The sequence below is a fragment of the Molothrus aeneus genome, chromosome 18 (assembly GCF_037042795.1).
Source record: "Molothrus aeneus isolate 106 chromosome 18, BPBGC_Maene_1.0, whole genome shotgun sequence".
Lineage (NCBI taxonomy): Eukaryota > Metazoa > Chordata > Aves > Passeriformes > Icteridae > Molothrus > Molothrus aeneus.
Genome location: NC_089663.1, coordinates 2,581,013 through 2,605,981, shown reverse-complemented (window position 1 = coordinate 2,605,981; position 24,969 = coordinate 2,581,013). Strand labels below are relative to the sequence as shown.

Sequence of the window (24,969 nt, the reverse complement as noted above, 5' to 3'; positions counted from 1 at the left end):
CCCCAGGGCAAAGCTGGCATAGTTCAAGGAGTGTTTGGATAACTCCCTCAGATAGACAGGCACAGGCTGGGAATGCTGGGTGTCCTCGGTGATCCCTGAGGGGCGCTCCCAGCTCGGGCCATTCCCCGGCTCTGCCATGGCCGCGGCCCTGCCCGCCCTCAGCGCGGGCCGTCTCCATGGCAACGCCGCCGTGACGTCATCCGCGCGGGCCGTGACGCGCAAGGGCCGCGCGGGCGCGGGGAGCGAGCGGGGTCCGCGCTGAGGGCGCTGAGGGCCGGGAGCGGAGCGGAGCGGCGCGGCGCGGCGGGGCGGCATGGCCGGGCCGCACCTGCAGCAGCCCAGCTTCCTGCTGGTGGGTGTGGGGACACGGCCTCCTCCTCCTCCTGCTGGGGGAATGCTTCGGGAACGGGCCGGGCCGGGCGGGCACTCAGCGGTGTCTCGGTGCATGGAGCTGCTGTGCTGTCCCGGCCGCTGCAGCCTCGGGTGTGGCGGGAATGCTGAGGGGGGATTGCGCGGTCATGGCCGCGGTGAGTGCTGTCCTGAGGGAATGCTGAGGGGGGATTGTGGCGCTCATGGCCGCGGTGAGTGCTGTCCTGAAGGAATGCTGAGGGGGGATTGCCGCGGTGAGTGCTGTCCTGAGGGAATGCTGAGGGGGGATTGTAGCGGTGAGTGCTGTCCTGAGGGAATGCTGAGGGGGGATTGTGGCGGTGAGTGCTGTCCCGAGGGAATGCTATGGGGGGATTGTGGCGCTCATGGCCGCGGTGAGTGCTGTCCCGAGGGAATGCTGAAGGGGGATTGCCGCGGTGAGTGCTGTCCTGAGGGAATGCTGAGGGGGGATTGTAGCGGTGAGTGCTGTCCCGAGGGAATGCTGAGGGGGGATTGTAGCGGTGAGTGCTGTCCTGAGGGAATGCTGAGGGGGGATTGTGGCGGTGAGTGCTGTCCCGAGGGAATGCTGAAGGGGGATTGCCGCGGTGAGTGCTGTCCTGCCCGGCCCGGCAGCCGTGATCACATTTCCCTTGTGGTTTGTACCAGGCCACGCTGAAGGCGGATTGTGTCAATAAACCCTTCGCGCAGAGGTGCCGCGATCTGGAGACCATCATCGAGGAGCTGCCTGCCAAGGTGAGCAGCCCCTGCCTCTCCAGAACCTCCCTGCTTGGCATGATTCAGGGAAACTGGTTTTTATATTACTGCTTAGATTGTTCCTCTCTGTCTTATCAAGACAATCTGTCTGGAACGGGCTGCCCAGGGAGGTGCTCAGGGAAGTGGCACTCAGTGCCAGGGTCTGGTTGACTCGGTGGTGTCTGGTCACAGGATGGACTCGATGATCTCAGCTCTTTTCCAACCTAACTGATTTTGTGATTCTGGGTTTTGGGGACCTCCATTGAAGCAGTGGGAATGCAGTGTGGCCAAGAATTAAGAACCTTTCCTAGTCATTAAGGGGTTGTTTCATTTCACCACCCTTTATTAATAATTTTCAGCCTCAGTTTACAAAGAAAACTTGTTTTTAAAATGTGGCAAATAACTGCAAGTGATGCTGATGAGCATTGTTGTAACTTCAGTAGGATCAGAAATCAGGATAGGTGTCCCATTTTTGCCATGCTGTAGTGCAATGTTTTGAATGGATGATCTGCCCAGTGATAACCCAGAAACAGCCATAAATAAATGGCTGACATATCTCTGTGTGTTCTAGTACATGCAGGAGAGATTGTCCAAGTGAGGAATTGTGCACATGAATTCTTTTTGTCTGTTTTCCCTGCAGGAACTCCATGGCATCTTCCCATGGCTGGTGGAGAGCATTTTTGGCAGCCTGGATGGCATCATCGTGGGCTGGAACCTTCGCTGCCTGCAGGGAAGAACAAACCCTAATGAATATTCTGTGGCTTTGGATTTCCTGGATCCCAGGTGAACTCATTAATTTCAGCACAGATTAAGAAATGAATTGGTGAACAAATGACCAGTGTTTGGCCTTTTTCCACTGTGCAAAGCTAAGCTCACAGAAGTGAGGCAACAGAGGGGTTTTTATTCACCATGGGATTCCCTTTCTGATGCTTGTTTGCAGTGGCCCAATGATGAAGCTGGTTTACAAACTCCAAGCAGAAGAGTACAGATATGATTTCCCAGTCTCATATCTTCCAGTGAGTAACTGACTAGTTTGTAACAAGGGAATGTAGTTGTTGTGGCAGCTGTTGGAACTTGGCATGCACTTTGTACTTACATTTCAGTGTAGGCCAAAGTGTGGCCTCAGTGCTCCAGGTTAGGAGCAGACCCTATTTCTTGAAATGGCTCTTGAGTGGAGGAGGAGAGTCCCAGCCATAAAATCTCTAGGAGATTGTGGTTCTCAGCAGCTGGATGTGTGTGTTCAGCCAAGAAAGCTGCACTGTGATTGTTACTCTGTCCCCAGAGAGAGTTGTTGGTTATTGGTAGTTGCAGGATTGAAAATAGTTTTCTAAGTTTATCACAGAGCCTGTGTGTGTGCCTGTGTGTTTGAAGTCTGACTGCTCTCCTGGATGTGAAGTGTCACATTTCCAGCAGAAGTGTTCATCTGCAGAGTTGTTTTGCTGTGTTTCTTGCTACCACCTACATACTGTCTAGAAATTGGTTCAGATAGTCCTACAGGCTTTGACAAAAGGAAACCTCATTTAACTGTATGATAATTGCTGGTCCACAGCTCAGTTACCTGACAAAACCAGCAGCCAAACAGCAATACTCTGCTGCTCCCACTTCAACTGGGAAAGTTACTGTGAAGGCTTTTAAAAAAATACTGAATTTAAATTTAAAATATACTGAATACTCATTTTCAGAGAGAAAGTTGAGTTTTCAACTTTCCCTGTTCAACGCTGCATTTGGACACAGAACTGCTGCAATGCAATAAAATCACTGAGCTGAATGTAGAGATCAGCCCAGAATGCAGAATCTCACCATCTGAAATCATACTTTGCAATATGCTGAGGAGCCAGATTAATATTCCATTACTCTCTCTTTCAGGGCCCTGTGAAGGCTTCAATACAAGAGCAGGTTCTCCCAGAGTGTTCTTTATACCACAACAAAGTCCAGTTTCCTTCATCTGGTGGTTTGGGTTTGAATTTGGCTCTTAGTATCCTTTTAATTGTTGAGTATCTTATTTTTTAAAATATCTAAAACTGAGAGATCATGAGTGTTTCTGTTAAACATTTCTTATCAGTGTGGGGTAAATCCTGGTCATGCTGAAGAGTTTGGGCTGATTAAAAATGTTTAGATTACAATTTAAAATAAACGTGTCCTCTTGTCAACCCTTCTTGGAGGAATTTCTGGCCTTAATCAAGTCAACAACAAAATTCCCAGTGTTTCTCAGCAGAGGCTGTATTTCACAATTTTTGTTTTTGTAACTGCTTGTAGTTTATGCAATATAGTAGGAAAAGGGCACGTTCACTTTGCAGCTGGAGAATTTTGGAAGCAGTGTAGCTGGAGCTGTGCTGGTTTCAGTTTGAAGTAGTCAGATGTGCCAAGAGTAGCACAGAACACTTTGTCACACAGAGAACCCCTCAATCACCAATGTTTCAGCCAGCTGGAGAGCAAGAAGCCAAGGCTGAATTTGCTCAAAAGCTCTAGCAATGTACTTTAGCATTGACAAATTACAAATGTAGTGTTTATTCAGAATCTCCCAATATCCAACAGCTGTACCTGCTTTTATTATGTGATCCTTAACTCTCTTCTTCCAGATCCATTTGAATATTACATGTTTTACTTTGCAATCAGTTTGATTACACAGAAGGTAAGTACCTTTCACATTTTTCCCCTTAAAATAGTATTGGCCTTTCTCCATAATTCTCTTAAGAGCCTGCTGGGGTGCTGTGTAGCTAAATGAACAGCAGTTTCATCTGTTCTGTTGGAATTTGTTATTGCTTTGGTTCACTTGGTGATCCAAGACTGGATACTAAACAAAAGACCCGCCCTGGATTCACCAGTAAGCAGTCATGGCAGCAAGGAGCAGGCAGTGGGTTCCAAATGGTTTCTGTCCCCCTGTACCCAGTGAGGGTTTCTCTACAGTCAGAGCCACAGCTTGCTGCTGTGGGCTGTGGTTTTTGGTTCCTCTGCCTGTTGTTACCTCTCTTCTGCTTGGTTACAGTCATTGCTGCAGCAGCCCTTCTGTCACAGCTCCTTTTCCTTTGCTCCCAGGGCTCTTTGCTGCCAGTTCACCCTTTCTAACACTGGGCTTCTGCTTTTTTATGCTGAGGGGGTCTGACATCACCCCCCAGCACTGGTTTAAAGCAGCAGTGTTTAAGCCCAGGTACACCTGTGTGTCTCTTGCAGAACTCACCTGTCACCCATCACGTCAGCCCTTCCAACAGTGCTTATTTCATCCTGGTGGACACGTACCTCAAGTGTTTCCTGCCCACAGAGGGAAGTGTCCTTCCCCCACCTTCTTCAAACCCTGGGGGAGCCATCCCTTCCCCTACTCCCAGGTAATGGCTCCAGTGTCAGGGGAAAATTGTGGGAACGGTGCAGGCAAAATATGGCTTGTTGGAACAACACCAAACTATAGAAACACCTCCACACTTGGTCTGTGTGTGATCTTATTACATAGGAACAGTGGTGCAGTGTTTGGTTATGGTTAGAGTTGAAGTAATTGGTAATTACAGGAAGTTGCAGAAGTTTGAAATGTGTAATCAATTATACAGTTTGAAAGACTGTTTTAAAGCATATAAAATACTGATTCAAAGCAGTGATACATCCCTCCATCCCCCTGTGCTGCACCAAGCCCTCCTGACTTGTGTCATTCCATGCATTTGTCCTCCAGGTCCCCAGCAGTGCCTTTCTCCTCCTATGGCATGCACCACACCAGCCTGCTGAAGAGGCACATTGCCCACCAGCCCTCTGTGAACGCTGACCCAGCCTCCCAGGAGATCTGGAGATCAGAAACACTGCTTCAGGTACCTGGCATTTAAAGAAGGAAATGCCCTGCTCACTGAGGGATCTCTTCTTGTTAAAGCAGAGGCAGATTGGCCAGTTTGCTTTAGCTTGGTTTTGGAATTGAGCAGTGCAGCTGTTGCTTCCTGTTAATGCAGCGAAGAACCACTGTGAGGCTGTTCAGTTCTAGCTTGGAAAGGCACTTAATACCTTTTCTTAGACTAAGGATCTAACAACCGATCTCAGGCATTTGAGTATTTTTTTCTGGAAAAGTTTCTGCATCTGATTTTCTTTTTTAAATCTTACACCAGTTCTATGCTCTATGCAAAAGCAAAGGTTAAATGCAGCCAGGTTGGTTTTGTTCATTATCAAGGGAAGGAAAAGAAAATCTGGATTTAGCAATTATTCTGAAACAAGTTCCTATCATGTTGCTGAGCAATTGATGCCTGGCAGGTGCTGAGAGTTTGTCATCTCAGCCATTGGCATTACCTGGAACATCTTGAATAGGTGCTGTCTATTTACCAGTACAGCTCAGTTTTCAAGTTATATCCTGTGGTCTTCCTTATATTATCTTCTGACTGACAGTGTGGGATTGCTTCTCTTTCCCTAGCTGAGAAAATACTTGTTTTGCAGATCTTTGTTGAAATGTGGCTTCATCATTACTCACTGGAAATGTATCAGAAAATGCAGTCCCCTCACGTCAAGGTAATAGTTTGTGCTGCACTTGTGCACATCACCTGGTGGTTGAGCTCTTACCTTGGGGTAAATCTCCTGTTCTGTGCAGAATTTATTTTTGTGTATTGGTCCAAAGGAAAGAAATAACTTATCAGAGTATCTACATAAGTGTGCCAGAGTTGATAATCCAGTTACAAAGAATGTTGTGAATAAGTGTGTCATCCAGATTTGCCTTCATTGCAGAAGTTGTGTTAGTTTTGTTCTGGTTTTCGTTTCTTTTTTTTGTTCAAGATGAGTTTGTGGGATGGTCACAACAATCTGAACATCAAAGTACTAATGATTGAGAAGATGCCACTATAAAACCATTGTGTTAAATCCCACTGGGGCAACATGACTGCTAAAAATAGCCAAAATTGATTTCCAGCAGAGATAGCAACTGTTACTGAAATACCAATTAGTCATTTCGAACATCCATAACCATTTTTAGCCTAAATCCAAATTTTAAAAAATCTTTCTAAACTGCTATTTTTATTGTTTCATGTTCCAAAATGTGCTTTTCACCATAATGGTGTCAGAAGCAGTTCTGTAGCTACAGAATTTGGATTATCTGACAAGCTCTTGCTCAGATAATACACTGTTGTAAGCAGTTTGTGGTGGCCTGTTCAGTAACAAACTACTGCATGTAAGAAGTAAGTAAGTGTTGGGGAGGCTAAGATTGAAGGCATTATAATTGTAAAGGGAATTTGAAGGAGAAAATACTGATCCTCTGAATTCCCTCTGGGTCACAGTGGGACTTTCATAGAAGGGGAGAGAAATAATAAAAGTTACTCAGGATTTATTCCTGTGTGGAAGTGCAATATGGGAGTTGACTGAAAAATTCTAATCCTTCACTCCACAGGATATGAAATAAAACACATTTATATTTTGCTAGGGAAAAACATTGGAGAGCTGAAATGTGATGGGGTTTGTCTTTTATTGTCAAAGTTGAGGTCAAAATGCAAACTCACTAATGTTGCAAAGTCTCCACTTGGGACTCCCAGCAGCATGGCTGTGCACCTGTGATGGAAAGGCTTTGCTTGAAGTACCTTTGGTCTGTCTGTCTGTCCAGTCTCTGTGCATCAAGCGCTGTGCTTAGGCCAGAAATGATGATTGCTTTAAACTTCTCTCCTCTGTTCACCCTCTGTATTTCAGATGCTTTCTTCTAGCACTAGGGAGCAGCAGTTGCAGACAATGCCTCTGCACCTTATGGTGGAGTAGGGCCTAGGTAGAGCTTACAGTTCTCTGAAATCAGCACTTCAGGATCCTCCACAAGGTGTGTTGAGCCACAGCCTGAGGCCATAACTCCCTGATGGTATTTTAGTTTCATTTTTGATGGGAAGTAATCATGAACACGTAAAATAGGAAGTCTTCCTCTTTGGGGGGGTGGAACAGTGGAATGGGGAACTGGAATTCCCCATGAGATACGTGAATGGATGAAGGATCTCTCCTGCAGGACTGAGGAAAGGTTCCAGATCAGCTGGGGGCAGGACTGTTCATTAGCCTGAGCTTTGTAGCCTGGGTGGGCTGGGGAAAGCAGTCTGCCTTGTAGTTCCTCAGATGAGGAAGTAGAACATCCAAAAGTGGAAGTTCTGTTTTAACACAAGCATTAAAGACCTTGACTGGAAACCCAAGATGGCCCTATTCCTTATTCTTAAAATTATTGATAATTCTGCAAGTTCACTTGATTGCATTTAGCCTTCTGTGGGTTTGGGAGGAAGGGTAATCAGTGACCATTCAGTGCTGCAGCTAGAGCTGTTTGACCATCAGTGTTTTGCAATGGCTGCATGTCTGTTTTGGAAGGTGGGATGAGGTTCTGCAGAACTTGCTCACTCTTTGTCCAGCAGCCAGATTTGTTTGCTTTCGTGGGCCAAAGAGATCTCAGATAAGTAACTTCCTTGAGAAGGAGAGTCATAGATTTTTCCTTAAGCCTTGGTACAGTCATCACAGACTTCCCTTTGTAAGTAGAAGGCAGTGGAATGGGAATGAATAGTAAACAATTTCTTTTGAGAAGATACACATTACAGCTTTGAAATCTTCTTGGGTCTGCTGTGAGCCTGAGGTTGATGCCATTTGCTATGCTGTCATTGTTTTCCCTTTTAATTCAACTATTTTCCAATTCTTTTGTCTGTTTGTTTTTTCTCTCTCTGATGATCTAGAGTCCAAGTGTGCAGCAGCTTTTTTTCCTATTCCCTTCTGCTGTTACCACAAGAAACACTTAAAAAGAAGTAGTTTGATCAAACTTTATGTCATGCTTCCTGACCTTCCAATGCCAGGTGTTCAGCCCCCAGCACTGCATGTGGAACACCCATGAAAATCCAGGGGGTTGCAGGTTCCTGTGGCAGGGAGTCAGTTTGGAAGCAGACAATCTGCCCAAGCTCTTGGGGAGCCTGCAGGAGCCATCCTGCCACTCCAAGGGTGTGGAACCAAAAGCTGCCAAACTGTCAGCAGAGGAGCTGGGCTAGAGGCTGTTGAAAGACAGCAGAGGTGTGATCTGGAGAGTTAGTTTAGATGCCTGACAACAGTCATTGGGGTCTGTGTAGTGTACATTTTTTGTTTTATGTTTTTTCATTAATTTCATACATGTGTGTCACTGTTGCTACAGTATCCTCTTCACTGTTACAGTCAGAAAATGCTGGTCAGGTTGTTCCTTCAAGGAGGGATCTGACTGAGGCTTGCAGAGACTTCAGTGTTATGGCAAGGTGACTTTTGCATCAGCATTCCTGTGCTAGGTATGTCTTTGCCTTTTTAGATGTGTAATGTTTCCCTAACAGCAAAAGTAATTTCCTTTTTTGAGGAAATTCACAGGAACTGCAGCCTTCCCAAATGGCCTTTAAGTAGAGAGAATACACAGGATTTCTCTGGACAGGAAAGTTCAATTTGAACTTCTTCCACATACAAACTGTGCTTCTCCAGCAGAACAGGAAGAAACGACAAAGTTTTCAAAACAGATGTAGAAAAGCTTGCAGAATATTGCTCTCTTACTCCATTTTTAATAAACAGTGTGTAAATCCTTGTTGCTGCAGTTCAATTCACTTCTGAAATGGGGAATTTATTTGGCAAAAGTTTCACATCCCCCAGTCCTTGCTCTGAGCTCAGCAAAGAGAACAGCCAATTTTTTGATACTTGCTCCCAGTTGTTTTTCCAAGTTGACAAAGGATAAGAAACACTATGAATCAATCTACTGAACACCAGAAAAAAGAGGATACTGTGGCTGCAGTTGTTATTGTGATATGTTGTCCCTGACTGTATTTGTGATGTTCATTTTTCCCCCCACCCTTCTTCCTTGGGCTCATTCTCACTTTTTTTTTTCTCTTGCTCTCTTCTCTCCTTTTTTCCCTCCCCCCTTCCTTTTTGTTTCTGTTGTCTCAGCTGGAGGTTCTCCACTACCGACTCAGTATCTCCAGTAAACACCACGGTAGTCCTGCCCAATCCAGCTACCAGGCCCTCCACGCATACCAAGTATTACCATCTTTTCATTTGGTTTCCTTTTTTAAGAATCTTGTTCCATCATATAATCTGCCAAGTGTATTGGTGCTGGCTGTACAGCAGCTCCTTCTGCCAAGGTGTGGTTTTATAATTTGGCAACGTTGCATTGAAATTCACCAAATTGTTCAGTGAAACAGATACTGAGAGATGTTAGCAAAGGTGATGGAGAAAAGAGTTAAACTCTAGCATGTTATGAGGACTGATTGGAAACTGGATTTCTAGAAATGCATTTTTGCAATTTAAGACTTACCAGCTATGCTGTTTTTTGGCACCAAAGCTGTCTCCACCAATGGCAGATTTCTGCCTCTCACTCAGTAGTCATTTAAGCAAACCTTGCGTGGAAGAAAAGATCAGAATTTGCATGGCTGTCACCCAGATTAAGGTAGGTAACATCTGGGGGTTTTTAGCCAAGGAAATGTCATTGGATAATACTAAATTTGTGGTGGCAATGTCAATTTGGCTGTCCACTTTTGCAAAAGCACAAGTGGTACATTTGCAGATTGTTCAGGAAATGTGCATGCAGAAACATTCCTGGTGGAACAGATTGCTGATTCCTCTTTTCCTACTTCAGCCCTTTATTCATTGGGTCTTCATTTTGGGAATGGGGAGGGTTGAGCTTATGTACTATAAAGCTCTTTAGCACTACATGGCATTTCCCTGCTCTTTAATCCTTTTTTTGTTTTGTTTTAATTAAGTGCTATGATATCTCAAGGTGCTGTTTAGAAAGGAACACAGAAAGTACTACTTTAAATCTTTTTTACTGTTATATTCATTTAATTACTGTATTAAGAGTTAACAATGGCACACATCCATCCTGTACAAAAAGGTTTGACAACAAAAACCCTTTTGGGGAAAAGAAGTTTTTAAACCAATGACATTGATAATGGTGGTGATCCAGGCTAAGAGGAAATTGTAAGAGCTGCTATGTGGAGAAACTACTAACATCACCCAAAATGATGTATTGAAATAGGGTGGTTTTGTAAGTTCCAAAGGTACCTTCAGGGGGGACTTGGGGTTTTTAAAATTGCACCTGTTCAAGGCCTGTAGCAGAGTACTGAGCCTCTCTAATTGCTGTGGAGATCCTGGTCCAAACTCCAAGGACCACACAACTTCTTGGAGTTCTACCTTCTTGCATAAACTCACCAGGAGTGTTGGAAATGTGCTGATACGAGTTGGAGCTGGCAAAAACAAGCCCAGCCCTCATTAGAACTGGTAAAGGTTTAACCAGTCCCAGGCCTGGCTGCACTGCAGGGCTGTGTCTGTCATGGAGCCTGGAGTGAATGTCCCAGTGTGTTCAGAATCTCAGAGAGTGTAAAAAGGCATCTGCTGTGCCTCAGGCATTGCTGAGAGAGGACACAGACACAGACACTCCCTCCCTGCCTCAAGCACTGGAAACTTCTTGCAGCTAATCCCATACACCTTTCCAGCACTTTCCATTATATTTGCAGCTGTAACTTACATTTCATGTACATTATTCTTCTCAACTTTTGTGAAACAGAATACAAACCTCAAAAATCTGCCTTCAGTGGTGGATTGGTATTAGTTCAGTACTCTTAGTAGCAAAGGAGTTGGTGCTTTGAAGCAGCACTTCTGTGCCTCATTCACCTCCCTGCTGTGTCACACACTCCCTTCTTAGGAGTAACATCACTGTGGCTCACCATCACTCCTGGTGCTGCTCCCACACAGGCTGTTCTCCCCTGAGGGTGTTGGAACCAACAGGATCTCACAGGGCTTAAACCAGGTCCTGTTCTTACTGTAACTGTCCAGGATTGTTCTCTCCTGTAAGGCCGCTGAGTACCAGCATAGGAAGGAGAACTCAGTACAGCCAGCCATGGGTATAAGCAAAGGACCTGCTGTGCTTCTGCAGCAAGGAACTTGTAGCCATAATGAAAGGCTGAATGTTCTTTTTTCAATAAAGGGTAAGTCAAAATCTACAAGTTATTCTGTTCTTTAAAGCTAGCCCAAAATTCAGTGCATTAGAGTACTGTAGATAACTTTTCTTACAATCCAAATTTGCTGCTGTTTCTTAGTGAACTGATGGCAGAAGATTGATGCAGCTTGTCCTGGGGAGCAAACCTGTCCAAAATCAGGTGGCACCAAACTATGGTGAAGAACCTAGAAGGAAAAGAGCATTTCCTGTATTTTGATCTGAGAATATAATTTTCCTGAATTCCCTGGACTTAGCAAATGACACTCATTAGGTGCCTCTCTTTTACTTTGAATCCAGGAGTCATTCAAGCCCACTGAAGAGCATGTGCTAGTGGTAAGACTGCTTGTGAAGCATCTGCATGCTTTCAGCAACAGCCTGAAACCAGAGCCTCTCTCCCCTTCAGCCCACTCCCACACAGCCAGCCCACTGGAGGAGTTTAAAAGGTTGGTACAGGAGCATGTCTCTGAAGTGTACAGAACTGAAAAGCTGAGCTTTCTCCATGAACATCTCAGCTTTCTTTGAGAGGTTGAATTAGGCTGTTTGGATGCTAAATACAGAAGTATGTTATTAAAGGTACATGAGAGCTAATGGATTATGTTTGTCACATCCTCTGAGGGAGGGCATCTTCAGCAGCAGCTATTGCACCAGTCTATAGAGAAAAGAAAATGCTACCAGAGGATTCTGGCCAAAATTAGTTTACTATTTGGTATTTAATAATTTGAGTTGAAATTCAATGGCTTGAAGTAGTTTCAGTTAAAAAGGAACAAATTTTGCTCAGTTCTTTCTCTATTTGCATTTGTGGAAGTGTGTTGGGTTGGGTGTTTAGTTTTTAAAGTTTGCTGCCAGTTTATACACGTGACTGTCTTTGAATCTCTTTGCAGGGTCGTGATTCCTCGGTTTGTCCAGGAGAAGCTTTATATCTTTTTGCAGCACTGTTTTGGCCACTGGCCTCTGGATGCCTCCTTCAGAGCAGTATGTACTTGCTTCTCCACTTAGTCTGTACTCAACAGAACTAGTTATTAGTTACTAGAACTAGTTACTGCTGTTCAGCAGCTGTTTATTGGTCTTTGTTGTTTCTTGGTCATCTCCTTTTCTAGACCAGTAGAATTCTTTATATAACAAATAACAAAATTACCAAAAAGCCCTTCCTGCTTTCCTTTCCAATAAAGTCCTGGCTCTCATGGGGGTTTATGTGTGACTTTGCCCAGGTTCTTGAGATGTGGCTGAGTTACCTGCAGCCCTGGAGGTACGCGCCCGAGAAGCCCCCGCAGAGCACGGAGCCTTTGCCTCGCAGCGTCTCAGAGAAATGGTGAGAGGGGAGCAGCTGGGACTGATCTGAGCCAAACCTCAAGGAGATCCTGAGTAAAACAGCAGGATTTCAGGAACTATGCACCAACCTGAGTTAAATTCCTCAGTTATTCCTTAGTTATGAGACTAGAGAATGATTTCTTAGAACGCTAGTTTTTGTTTTGAAAGTATTCTTTTGTCTCAGTGTAAATTGACCATCTTTCCAGAGACAGTATAAAACATTCCCTTAGTGCCTTATTTGGTAGAAGACAAAATAACAGTTCTTTAAACAGCTGTACTCACAAATCCTGTGCTCACTTTGACAGGGCTGCCTTCATTCAAGAGAACCTGCTCATGTACACCAAGCTGTTTGTGGGATTTCTCAACAGAGCTCTTCGGACAGACTTGGTCAGTCCAAAAAATGCCCTCATGGTGTTCCGAGTAGCTAAGGTCTTTGCTCAGCCCAATCTAGCTGAAATGATCCTGAAAGGTAAAAGCATATTTTGACATCTTGTGTTGTCCTGTCTCAATCTTTCCTCACAATAGTTACATCTCGTTAGCAGAGCTGCACTTCTCTCCCATTTTTCATGCTATTTGCCATTCACAATCTGTCTTCACTAATGTTTGTCAATTGGTCTCTTCTAATCAACACAGATCGCATTTCACAATTTATCTTTAAAGGATAAAGAGCCCAATTACAATTGTCAGTTTTTCTTACACTTGTATTACTTAATTATATACTTCAGGATTTAAACTTTATATATCTCTGAAAGTCTCTTTACTTAGTAAAAGAGTCATGCATGCATTTCAGGATAATTAGGACATAGTGAATTTGGGAGTGGTGAGATTTCACAAGTATCAATGTCTGAAGTATGTTTCTCCACTGCCTTTTGTTGAAAAATGTTACAAATTTAAAATGCTGCTTTGTATGGTCTGCATTAAATGCATGCTGACATTTCCTGCTCTGGGCAGAGAGAGGTAAATAATGAGCACTAATTAAGGCCTCCTTCCCCTTAGAACTCTCTCTCTAAATAAACTTGCCCAGCAGCCTTAAGGCAGCTGGACCTTCCCCAGCAAGACCAATATTATGCACCATTATTATCTTGAGTGCTTTTTTGGAATTCCAGGAGAACAGTTATTCCTGGAGCCAGAACTTGTGATTCCCCACCGGCAACACCGACTTTTTATGAGCCCCACTCTTGGTGGGAGTTTTTTGTCATCACGGTCTCCAGCTGTTACAGATGCCTCATTTAAGGTGAAGAGTCATGTTTACAGCCTGGAAGGACAGGATTTCCAGTATAAACAGATGTTTGGCACAGAAGTCAGGAATTTGGTAAGCAACAAGCTCCTTTGCACCTGCCTTTCTGCTGTGACAGATGTTCCTCAGTGCTGAGCATCCATATCAGAAGTTAGAAGTAGAAAACTTCACACCCTGCATTCCTGAATAATTTAGTCTCCTAATTTTAGTTTTCTTCTGGACCCACAGCTGTACAAATCTGCTTCTCTTTGATAAATAGTAAGTTCATGTAACAGCTTGCTGCCTTGGAGCAGGATATGGTATTTCCTCTCAAACATGCTTACTGTGATCTTCTGGTTGATCAGTACCTACCAGCAACTCAGACAAAAGCAGCAGGAAAAAGAAAAAAAGCAGCTGAAGAACTTAAGCAGCTCTGAGGTTTCTTAAATGCTCCAACAGAACTGCCTCTGCCCTATTGGAAATCCAGCTAACAGCACAAATCCATATGCACTAAGGGAGTCAGTTTGCCTGGATTGCTCTCACTTTCAGCTGTCAAGGCACAGTTTTATCCATGTATTGATGCTTAGTAGACCTTTATCTTTGTCCCACACAATTTTTGGTCTTTGTTTTAGGTGTTAAAACTGGCCCAGTTAATTTGTCAGGCACAGCAGACAGCAAAGTCCATATCAGACCATTCTGCAGAGACCGTGGCCAGCCAGTCCTTCTTCTCGTGGTTTAGATTCACACCATCTGAGGTGAATGGCTCCTACACAGGCAATGACCTTGATGAAATTGGGCAGGACAGCATCAAAAAAACAGATGAATATTTAGAGAAGGCACTGGAATATTTGTGCCAGATCTTTAAGGTAAGTAACATCTTTCTAAGAACTTGGCAGCAAGAACAAGAGTCAGGATTTGTCAAATGTACATCTGTGTCTCTTATACTGTGTGGGGTCACAAAGCTGTCCAGAGACCTTGCTAGTAAATTCTAACATCTTCTCAATTTGCCTGCTTCAAAACCCATTTTCAATGTAGATGGAATTAAGTGTTATGAATTTTTAAGTATCAAACCCACTTTAAGTGATGAATCTTTTGGACTGTATAATTTATACCAAACCTGTTTATACCAAGGCTGTCCTCTTGTTTCCAAACAGGCAATTTTAAAAACTCTCCTGTGTCTTCTAAATGTAGAGCTGTAAAAATACAACTGCAGCTATGGATGAACTGTTAAACTTAAAAATAACAGATGAATTTCTCTCAGCCACACTCCCTTGTACAGAATTGCCCTAGGAGACAGCTCTTTGATACTCCTTGGGGGCTAAGGGGGATACAAACCATAGCAGTAATCTAGAATTGGACAAGAACAAACAAATCTGGAGAGGTTTATGTCATTTTAATGTCTGAGGTGCTCTTAAGCCGTTCTTGGTATCTGAGCTGGCTGTCAAAAACTTCCAAGGCTAATGAGTTTGTGAAGTGAGAAATAAATTAAATAGGGGTGGATCAAACACCTGCTTTAGAACTGTGATATTCTTGTGTAGCTGAGTGAAGCCCAGCTGACCCAGATGATGATGAAGTGTGGGACAGCTCAAGATGAGAATGGAAAGAAACAACTTCCAGATTGCATTGCCAGTGAGAATGGCCTCATCCTCACACCCCTTGGCAGGTACCAGGTGAGAGAAAAACCATTCCATATCACTGCCTGGGCTGTTCTTGAAAATACAAGAGAAATGCAATTTCCCTGGGGCTAAGGGAGGTGCCAGTTCAAAGCTGGTTCAGGTGGGAGCTGCAGGATGAGGTGTTGCTTTTCCCCTTGGTAGATCATAAATGGCTTACGAAGGTTTGAGCTGCAGTACCAGGGCGACACTGAGCTCCAGCCCATCCGCAGCTACGAGAACGCAGCTCTGGTGCGGCTGCTGTTCCGCCTGTCCTCGGCACTCAACGAGAGGGTGAGCACAGCACTGACCTCCTGCTCCTGCTGCTCCTCCTGCTCCTCCTACTCCTGCTGCTCCTCCTGCTCCTGCTCCTCCTGCTCCTCCTGCTCCTCCTGCTCCTGCTCCTCTTCCTCCTGCTCCTCCTGCTCCTCCTGCTCCTGCTCCTCCTCCTCGTGCTCGTGCTCCTGCTCCTCTTCCTCCTCCTCCTGCTCCTGCTCGTGCTCCTCCTGCTCCTGCTCCTCCTCCTGCTCCTCCTCCTGCTCCTCCTCCTGCTCCTCCTCCTGCTCCTCCTCCTGCTCCTCCTGCTCCTCCTGCTCCTCCTGCTCCTCCTGCTCCTCCTGCTCGTGCTCCTGCTCGTGCTCCTGCTCCTCCTGCTCCTGCTCCTCTTCCTCCTGCTCCTCCTGCTCCTCCTGCTCCTCCTGCTCCTCCTGCTCCTCCTGCTCCTGCTCCTCCTGCTCCTCCTCCTCCTCCTGCTCCTCCTGCTCCTGCTCCTCCTGCTCCTCCTGCTCCTCCTGCTCCTGCTCCTCCTCCTCCTCCTCCTCCTGCTCCTCCTGCTCCTCCTGCTCCTCCTGCTCCTCCTGCTCCTCCTGCTCCTGCTCCTCCTGCTCCTGCTCCTCCTGCTCCTGCTCCTCCTCCTCCTGCTCCTCCTCCTGCTCCTGCTCCTGCTCCTGCTGCTGCTCCTCCTGCTGCTGCTCCTGCTCCTCCTGCTCCTGCTCCTCCTCCTGCTCCTCCTCCTCCTGCTCCTGCTCCTCCTGCTCCTCCTGCTCCTGCTCCTCCTCCTGCTCCTCCTGCTCCTCCTGCTCCTGCTCCTCCTCCTGCTCCTCCTCCTGCTCCTGGCCTTCCCCCTGCACATTCCTGTTCTACGTCACCTGTACCTGTGGGATACTTGGTTTGTTCTTACTCCATCTTCTTCACTGTGGGCTAGATGGGTATTTTCTAGTAGTAGAGGCTTGCTTCTCTGCCTGTAATTCTGCTTTTCCTACACAAAGCATTGCATTGTGATTTATTAGGGGACTCATGGTTGATCAGCAGGGGAGTAACATGCAGAGTGAATGCTTCTAAACAGGAAAAGTAAATTCTTTTCTTAGTGCACACTTGCCTTGTGTTTTCACACCTAAGCCATTTCTGCTGTTTAAAAGTGCAGTTTGATCCCTATAATCCTCACTCTCTATACTAAGAAAATCATAAAATAAGTTACTTTATGACAGCATTTGCAGAAGGACACTAACTTTTAAATGCCTCTTTCCTCAGTTTGCTGATCAGATGGAAGTGCTTTGCTCCAGGGATGATTTTGTTGGCAGACTGTGTCGCTATCACCTGACCAACCCCCAGCTCATACAGAAAATCAGGTACAGCCCCGTGGTGAGGGACAGAACGAGCCAGAACTGGGGACCCAGGATCAGCCTGAGGTTTCTGGCCAGCTACAGGACTCTGATCTCTTTGCTGATGATCTACTTCCTTGCATCCTGGTTTTATGTTGGGCCAGTTGGCTGCACATTCATTATCCTCACTGGATATTTTCTTTATGCTGTAATAATGACTTTTTTCTTCGAAGGATGGAAACCACATGAACACTAGTTTCCTCTTCCTGGCTTCTAGAAATAAATGTTTTAAGGATGAGCCTGAGATTCCATGACTAAAATGTTTTAATTATATCAGCTCTTCCTAAAATATTTTTAATACTAAAGTTAATGGAGTTTTATAAACATTGATGTGGCCTTGTAGAGATAATCAATGTAAATTTTATTTTTATAAAAGTCTTCCTGTAGACTCGAGTGAATATGTTGTTTGGGTTTTTTGTTTTTGAGGGGGGAAGAATGAGCCCTGAGTATTTATAAACCTGCAGTCATGCCACAGGTGCATCCCATCACTGAGCTCTTGACCAGTTCTTCCAGTTCACTGAGGACAGGAAGGATGTGGTGCAGAGACACAGAGCCTTTTGTGATTTTGTCCCCTCACCTTCGCAGCCTGTGAGTTTTCCCTTCCCACAGACCACAGCAACCCTCATCCCATGGTCTCCTAACAGGGCAAGAGCAGTACAATGTTAGCATCCAACACAGGAATAATAATAAATTTATTACAGTAGAAACAAACAGAAAATGCATTAGCTCATGTACAAAATACTGACAGCATTCTGCTGCCCCAGTCAGTGCTTACTAGGTACCCACATTTAAAAACATCCTAAAACTGATGACACCACGTGGATTTACAGAGGTCACAGCAATTTCTCGACACGACTGTAAGAGAGCCCAGCTACTCTTCAAGGTTTGCTGCACCATACAGAGAGGTGGGGCAGGATAGAATTGGAACATCTGGTACTTGAAATTCTCCTGCACCTCAGGAACTCGAGAAGGAGCAACTTAGACACATGGGGAAGTATGAAAAATGCATGAAATTAGAGTTACTTGTGGTAAATGTTTTCAAAGTGCCAACACTAAGGCAGCTGCTGACTGATCTGAGTGCCCATCACTGTTGGAGGCACAATGGATGAGTTGTCAGTTCTACTCCTGAGATGTTTTTTGCCTTTTTGTTTAAACAAACTGCTGTAGTATAGAAACATTTTCAGTGCACTGCATTAACTCCCACTGGCAGCCAGGTGCCTCAGAAGGACTCTGAAAAGAAGAAACGTAGCTACAAACCTGCTGGACTGATTTGTGTCACTTGGCCTTTATAGTGTTGGTTCCCCCCATCTTTATGTACACATTTAGTGAATTTACAGGGGAAGTCAGTGTGGCCAGCAGGATCTCTTATTTCTCATCAACCTTACTCAGTTGAGGTGAGAAACCTGGTCCATGCTAAGCAAAAACCATTTATACAAAGTTGCATTTAAAATAAGCTATAAAAGGTTTTATAAAATGAAACCTTTTTTGCTCTGTTTGGTTCCACATTCCCCCCCTCCCCTCCAAGTATAATTATGCAGATTTATCTCACATATTTGAGGGATGCCTTAAAAGGATGTCATTTATCCCATCTCTGGGCAAAGCTAACAGTCAAAAAGATTTCCTGCACCCACTGGCAAGTTTGCAAGCACACTTGAGTTGCAGCTCATTTATTTCTGGGGCAGTGTCAGGTCACAAAACATACAGTGTGAAAGAAATACTGGCACTGAGCAAATTTTGAAGCAAATTAGGACATTTTTCCCTACCCCCTCTTATACCAGACTCCCTGATGGAAGTCCACAAATAATTTCTTCTCTAAGAAGACAATAAAAAACTCATCCTAAATACAGTCTTGAGAACCATATATACACATTTTGTATATCTGAAAATGCTGGCAAAAGTCCACAGAGGCAGAAGATAGAAAGCATGAAAGCTAAGTCTAACATCAGGTTCTCTGCTGAACCTGCCAACCTAGGAACAAAACAACATAAGGCTTCTTTCTTCTGAAGTAACTTCCCCATGCTGTGGTTTTCCAGAGGCATGTGGAAGATCTTGGCCAGCCTTTGAGGGTTCCTTCCTGGCTGCATGAGGCAGGAGCTGTTATGCAGCAGAGAGACAGGCCTGACGGATGCTCTGTGCCCAGGTGTTCAGGAGAGCTGTGACTGAATGCTTGTCTGGCAGCTGCAAGAGCTTGGAAGTCATGTATCTGTACACTGACTGCAAAAAGGGATTGGCTGCTGGAGAAAAATGAGGGAACAGATAAAGGAAGTTGTTATAAAAATGGTATTAAAACACTAAAATAAAAGAAGTGTTCCCACTTCCCCTAGTGGCACATACACATGCCCAACAAATGTCATACCATACTGCCTGGGGTTCTTTATCCACAGAGGGCTCTGATCTGGATAGTCTGCAGGAACACTGAGCTGGAGTGGTGGGACATTTGGAAGATTCTTGTCATCTGAAAGGCAAAGACACTTCCATCAGAGCAGAGCATTTCTTGCCAGCCAGGAGGGTTTTAGTGCATAACTGAGCTTGGGTTCTAGCCTGTGGACCCCAGGGAGGAACCAGACTGGAAAGGAACCACCTTCTTACCTAGCTTGCATATGAGATGAACTGTGCCATTATTACTGCAGTGTGAAGGGTCCAGGTTCACCAGGAATTTAGGATTTAATCTTGCAACTTCTCCTTGCAGGACATTTGGGATGGTCTGTCTTTCATCCTCTTCGTATTTCCGCTTCCGAGGGGAAGCAACGGGGGCCCTGTGTACAACGACACGGCCCACAAAAGGAATCATTAAACATTCCACATGTGAAAAAAGGAATCCATAAACCCATCTGTTCTTTGAGTGGTTCCTCAGAGGGATTTCTGCTCCCACTCAGAGCCCTGTGCACGTACGTGATGGGCTGCCCGTGGATGGCCGTCATGGCCGGCATGAAGGTGCGGTACAGGGAGTGGTTGAACACGGGCGAGCGGATGTTGGCCAGAACAGCATCCAGGAGGGGCTGGCACAGGTACTGCTGCTTGGTGGGGGGCACTGGGGGAGGTGGTGGAGTTGGCTGAAACACAACAGAAGCTTTAATCATCACCAAAAGTAGAAATATTTAGTGTTGAGTCTGAAAAAATTTATAGCAGTAAACTTCCGATGCAAATGATTCTCAAAACTGTACATAGTAATATTAAGGGAGGAAGTAAAGCAAAAAAAAACATATTCAGTTTTAGTTTAGGAAGGCTGTCCTGAAATTAGCCACAGTCCAAAGAAACATTTATTCAAGTCTTGGCACAAAGCACAAGGAATTGAAATTCAGTTAAAAGATACACACAGGCAACTTACATGAAGTAAATGCTTGCCCACTTTTTCTCTTTTCTTATTTTGTCCAACTCTAAGTTTTAACACCATGAGTAATAAAAACTGCAAAAATGATCCTGCCAAGTCTTAAGACCTTTTGGAATGAGTTGCTTATCTCTGCTGGCACAAAGCATTACATACCACAGCCATATCATTTTTCAGCTTCTCCAGAGCAATTTCACATTTCTGCAGCGTCTTCAGGGGGCACCTGTGGAAGAGGAGAAATTTCATTCACATCAGCCACCAAACAGGCACCTCAGCTGGAGTGTGTCTGCTGTGTGAGCCTGAGACAGCCTCAGTGGCAGCAGGGCTGTGGGCCAACCACAGATTTCTGCCACAGCTGGGAAAAAGTTACCGTTTAGAAGGGTCTGTCAGGATATCCAAGAGACTCTTCATTTTACTCAGGTCCTTCTTCCTGTCTGAAACAGTGTGAGAAACAAACAGTGACTACAAGAAAAGCTTCCATTCTTGCAGACAGAGACACAGTCAAAATGAAAACATGAGCCAATACTAAAGAAAGTGGTGAGGATTAAAGATCTTCCATCTAATCCTAAGTATATCCAAAGCATGAACTCTACATGTTTCAAAACCATCAGAAGTAGAAAAACTGATGAGAATTTAAGGATGAGGGTTTTGCCCATTCCTCACACTAAAGCCTTTAGTTAGAAGCAAGAAAGAAAAGCTCTGACATTTTAAATCTCTGGAAAAGAAGTCACCACAAAAGACAAAGTATTGCTTCTTCCAGCAGATAAGAGAGCTGACACAGGTAAATGTATGGCCAAACACAGGAAACCTCACCTTCATTTTTATCTATTTTATTGATCATCCTCCGGAGTGGCTCGATGTATTTTGAAAGTTGTTTGAGTTTTTCCAGATACTGTTGCTCCTCTGACTGACCAGAACTGGCTGGACTCATGACAGAATTTGGATTTCCTGGCAAAAAGGAAGACTGCATGTCACAGGGTGATACAAGATACTGCAGAACATTATTCTTAATTAATCTTGAGCTGAAATGTGGCACTCTCTAAGTGTAGCTCATGTCAAATATCCAAATCCACAACTGGATACCCTCCATAGTTTAAGTGCTTGCCTAACCTCTAGTTTTTGTATGGAAATAACATGTTCTATGGGCAGGAGAGCAATTCCCACTTAATACATGTTTTTCTGCAAAGTTCCAAAGTTCCACATACCAATTTTCTAGGTCTTTATTTTGCCTTCACTCTGATGCTTTAAAGACAAAATAAAATAAATTCACAGCAGTTTTTGTTAAGTGGGTCCTTTCCTACCTGCAAAGCACACACCAGTGGTAGGAGAAGGAGCCACTCTGTGGTACCATGAATGGAGGTGACAAAATGCTTATTCTGACTGGGGGGGGAGTGCCAAGTGCCAGAGTTCACCTGGGAAGGTGTTCAGGAGCAAAGCAGCCTCCTGCCTGGCATGGAGTGTTTATGTCCTTTCCACCTGCACAGTGTCACTAAGGGCTCCCTCCTGCTGGAATAGAGAATCATTATGCCTCTAGAAACTTCCTTCATTAAATTAAATATCATTCTTTTTTTCAAAGACTGGGGAAGTTAGAAAAACCCATTAGATAGTTCAGTGATGAGAAAAGAGGTTTCAGTTGATTTTGATTTGGGAATCCAAGCAGTTGTGTCATGTGTTCAGTACCTGCAATGCCAGCTTCTACCTAGAGCTCTTGGAAGTTCACACTGTGCCAAAAAGAACAGGTTTCCCAGGAATTATTACAGTTCCCAAAGCACAGCCCAACCCCTGGTGTGCAGCACAGCTCTCAAATCATTCACCTGGAGTGTTGAGAGGACCTGGGGATGGGACACTGAAGTTCTGAGGCGTTCGTGCAGCTGCTGGGCTCTGTGATGGCTGTGGGGAGGGACTGGGGAGAAAACTGCTGGGTGATGGAGCAGGGCCAGAGCTGAAAAAGAAACACAAATTAAACCTGCCAGAACCTGACAAGGAAGGATCCTCAGCCTGGAAGCTGATATGATTTTAGTTGTTGGGATCTTTAGCTGGTCAGAGTGACTCCAAGGAAAGTTTGAAAGTCTCTTTTCCCAGCCTGGTGCTTGAAGAAGGAGTCATGGCTCTTCATTTCTCAGTCTCAAGGTTGTTCATTGTTTCTCATCTATAAAGAATTTTCCCCTGCCCTGCCGAGGTCCGTCCAGCAGGACAGTTCCAGGCACTCTGCCTGCCCTCAGGGCAGGGTTATGTCTTTGTACTAAAAACTACAATGTGTACAATGTTTACAATTCCTTTCCAATACCTATCACCTGTGTTAGACAGTGAGCTTCTACTCTAAACCAATCCAAAAGTGCCACCATCACAGCAGAAGGTGGAGGCCAAGAAGAAGAAAGGCTGGACATGCCCAGATCCCTCCATCTTGCCCTCCTGAACCCCCATACCAAAACCCTAAAATCTACTTTCCACCTTGTGATAACTTCACTATCATTCTACTTAATTTGTCATGGCTTGCAGATCTTCATCCAAGGTTGGTAACTTGTTGCATGGGTCATATCAAACCCACAGGTGTTTTGGGCTCTGTGCCAGGGTCTCTGAGCCCCCTGGCAGGGTTTTGGCTGCTCAGGACAGCCAGAGGGGTGTCCTGGGTCCTGACATTCAGTAAGCAGCATTAGGGCTGGCTGTAGTTCTGCCCTGGTGAGGTTTCATACACAGATGCTTTATGGAAAATGGGAGTTTTCAGAGTGGACTCAGCACAGTCTCACCTGTGCTCCCAGTGCAGCTGGTATTAAAATTCATTCATTCCAATGGAAACAGAGTGAGGTTACTGAATGTTTCTGAAAACCTCACACTGGTGGCATTACCAGAAGTGCTCAGAAGTCGCAGTGGGGCTCACCTGACATTTGAGTTTGGCTGAGAAGTTGGCTGGCCTGGCTGAGGAGAAGGCTGGGGCTGTGGTGGTGGAGGCATGGACTGGGGAGTCTGAGCCTGCTGCACAGGAGATGGGGATGACATCATGGTGATGTTGTTCTGGCTGACCTGCAGTGTGGGAAAGACACCATCAATAACAACCAAGGGGAGCAGAGCAGGGGAACCTAACTAAAAGGCTTTACCTGTGGAGAGAAGTGTTCCTCAGGCCTACAAGAAATCAAAGCATTAGTTGCCTTTCTCCCCCATAAGGACACTCCCACCTGCATCACTCTTGAAGCTCTCAGGGCAGTAAATCTTATCAACTTCACTAGAAATGACCATTAAATCTGCACATAACTTGAATTAACTGCATAATAATTATTTTTCACTGCCCAAACCATCATGTTGCAATTAAAATGTCAGAAGTGCCATGTGAGAAACCTGTACTTTATTGGAACTAAAGAAGAGCAGGAAGAAAAGACATTTCCCATTTGATAATTAAGAGTCAAAAACCCCTCCTTATTTAGACATTTTAATTACAGTCTTCAAAGGTCTGTCAGACTCAGCTGCAGCTTCTCAACTGGTTTTCTTTAGGAAGAAGGAAGAAAAAAAATCAAGTAAGCCAAATCACCAACATCTTGTTTAAATACTGAGTTCTGAAAATCTGGGTGGAGACAGAAACTCCAAACTCAACAGCTGGATGGAAAAAAAATGAAGCAGCTTTCTGACCTTTGGAGAATAATGAGGTGTGCCTAAAGGACAAAAAGGCAAGTAAGAGCATTCCAGAACAGCACCAACCAACCAAGTTTATTCTGTGCACTCTACAGTGCCAGAGCCAGATGAACACTCAAATTTGAGCAACTTCTCACATTTGTTCTAATTCATATTTTTCCCCTTAATCACTTAAAACCAAACAAGAAAACCTGTGCAATGGCAGAGGCATGGGACAGTAATGCAGCTATTGAGTGATCACATTTGTTTAAGGAGCATGCAGAGAGTTCTGATGACTTGAGGCTATAAATAAGGACATACAAAGATAAATGGAATTAGCCTGCAGAGGCCACAGATTGTGGCTCAGTAACCCATGTGTCCATTCTGTAAGTCACTGATGAACACCTTTGAATTAACAACTCTTTCCCTCAGTCTAAACCATTTTTAAGCAAAGGTTCCAGTAAATCCACAAGTCCCAGGCACATCACAGGCACTGCACATTGGTGCTGCCCTTCACTCTCTTGTTAAATAACCCAGCTGTATGCAGAGCACATGATATTTGGCACTCTGAAAAATATTGCATTGTCTACTTCTGCATGGACACACTGACTGCCACAGGAGCTGCTCTGCTTGGTACCTCTCACTGCAGCCCTGCAAAAGGTCAAACTCCCCCAAAAAGGCACAAACAATCCCCAGCTCAGTGCAAAACTGCTCATCTTGAAGATACCAGTTCATCACCCATTACAGAACAGTTCAAAACCAAATGCAGCCTGACATGCTATGATTTCTTTTCAATCTTCAATAACCCCAGTACCTTTGCAACCTCTCACACAAAGTTAATACATGGAACAAGTGAGGCTGAAATTAAATTATCTTCCTTTTCTCCATAATCAACAACTACAGAGCCTGGGCTGGTGTTCTCCAAAGGAGGTGGATTTGTTACCAGCATGTCTCTCCTCAACAACTGGAAAAGCCTTTCTGAGGTTGAAAAGCACAGCTGGCCTCCTGCAGACACCATGTGAGGAAGGAAGGAAGGATGGACACTGCAAAGAGCATTCCCTGATCCTTCACAAGCCCATTTCATTTGCTGTTAGACAGTGATTTGGAGCTTACCCATGTGGACACTGCACCCATTTCTCACCAAGTCAGACTAACACCACTTGGAGTGGTTCATCTCTTCCTGA

At 44.8% G+C, this 24,969-nt stretch overlaps 2 protein-coding genes across 6 annotated transcripts in view; one reads left to right on the top strand and one right to left on the bottom strand.

Moving 5' to 3' along the window:
- The first annotated feature begins 294 nt into the window (after positions 1–294).
- On the top strand, positions 295–17,247 carry SMPD4 (sphingomyelin phosphodiesterase 4). 2 transcript variants are annotated; one of them, XM_066562481.1, is made up of 19 exons: positions 295–352; positions 1,033–1,119; positions 1,760–1,902; positions 2,060–2,135; positions 2,986–3,094; positions 3,699–3,751; positions 4,291–4,442; positions 4,778–4,910; positions 5,521–5,592; positions 8,971–9,060; positions 11,315–11,460; positions 11,899–11,989; positions 12,226–12,326; positions 12,631–12,794; positions 13,432–13,637; positions 14,174–14,407; positions 15,080–15,211; positions 15,359–15,487; positions 16,724–17,247. In XM_066562481.1, exons 1-19 carry the CDS (start codon positions 314–316, stop codon positions 17,048–17,050), a joined length of 2,484 nt encoding a protein of 827 aa, XP_066418578.1. In that variant the 5' UTR covers positions 295–313; the 3' UTR covers positions 17,051–17,247. The 2 variants fall into 2 exon arrangements, with proteins under 2 accessions (XP_066418578.1, XP_066418577.1); XM_066562480.1 differs by lacking the exon at positions 8,971–9,060 and having other exon boundaries at positions 299–352.
- A 269-nt stretch (positions 17,248–17,516) lies between these two features.
- MED15 (mediator complex subunit 15) overlaps positions 17,517–24,969 on the bottom strand; it is a 28,370-nt gene continuing 20,917 nt past the window's right edge. For 3 of the 4 annotated variants that reach the window (XM_066562485.1, XM_066562482.1, XM_066562484.1), the window contains 9 exons: positions 23,061–23,203; positions 21,997–22,124; positions 20,996–21,130; positions 20,553–20,616; positions 20,339–20,405; positions 19,747–19,907; positions 19,444–19,610; positions 19,211–19,309; positions 17,517–19,088 (listed from right to left, as the gene is read on the bottom strand). In XM_066562485.1, coding sequence (XP_066418582.1) covers positions 18,952–19,088; positions 19,211–19,309; positions 19,444–19,610; positions 19,747–19,907; positions 20,339–20,405; positions 20,553–20,616; positions 20,996–21,130; positions 21,997–22,124; positions 23,061–23,203 — 1,101 coding nt within the window. In that variant the 3' untranslated portion in view covers positions 17,517–18,951. The remainder of the gene's footprint in view (positions 19,089–19,210; positions 19,310–19,443; positions 19,611–19,746; positions 19,908–20,338; positions 20,406–20,552; positions 20,617–20,995; positions 21,131–21,996; positions 22,125–23,060; positions 23,204–24,969) is intronic. The other variant, XM_066562483.1, reaches the window with a different exon arrangement.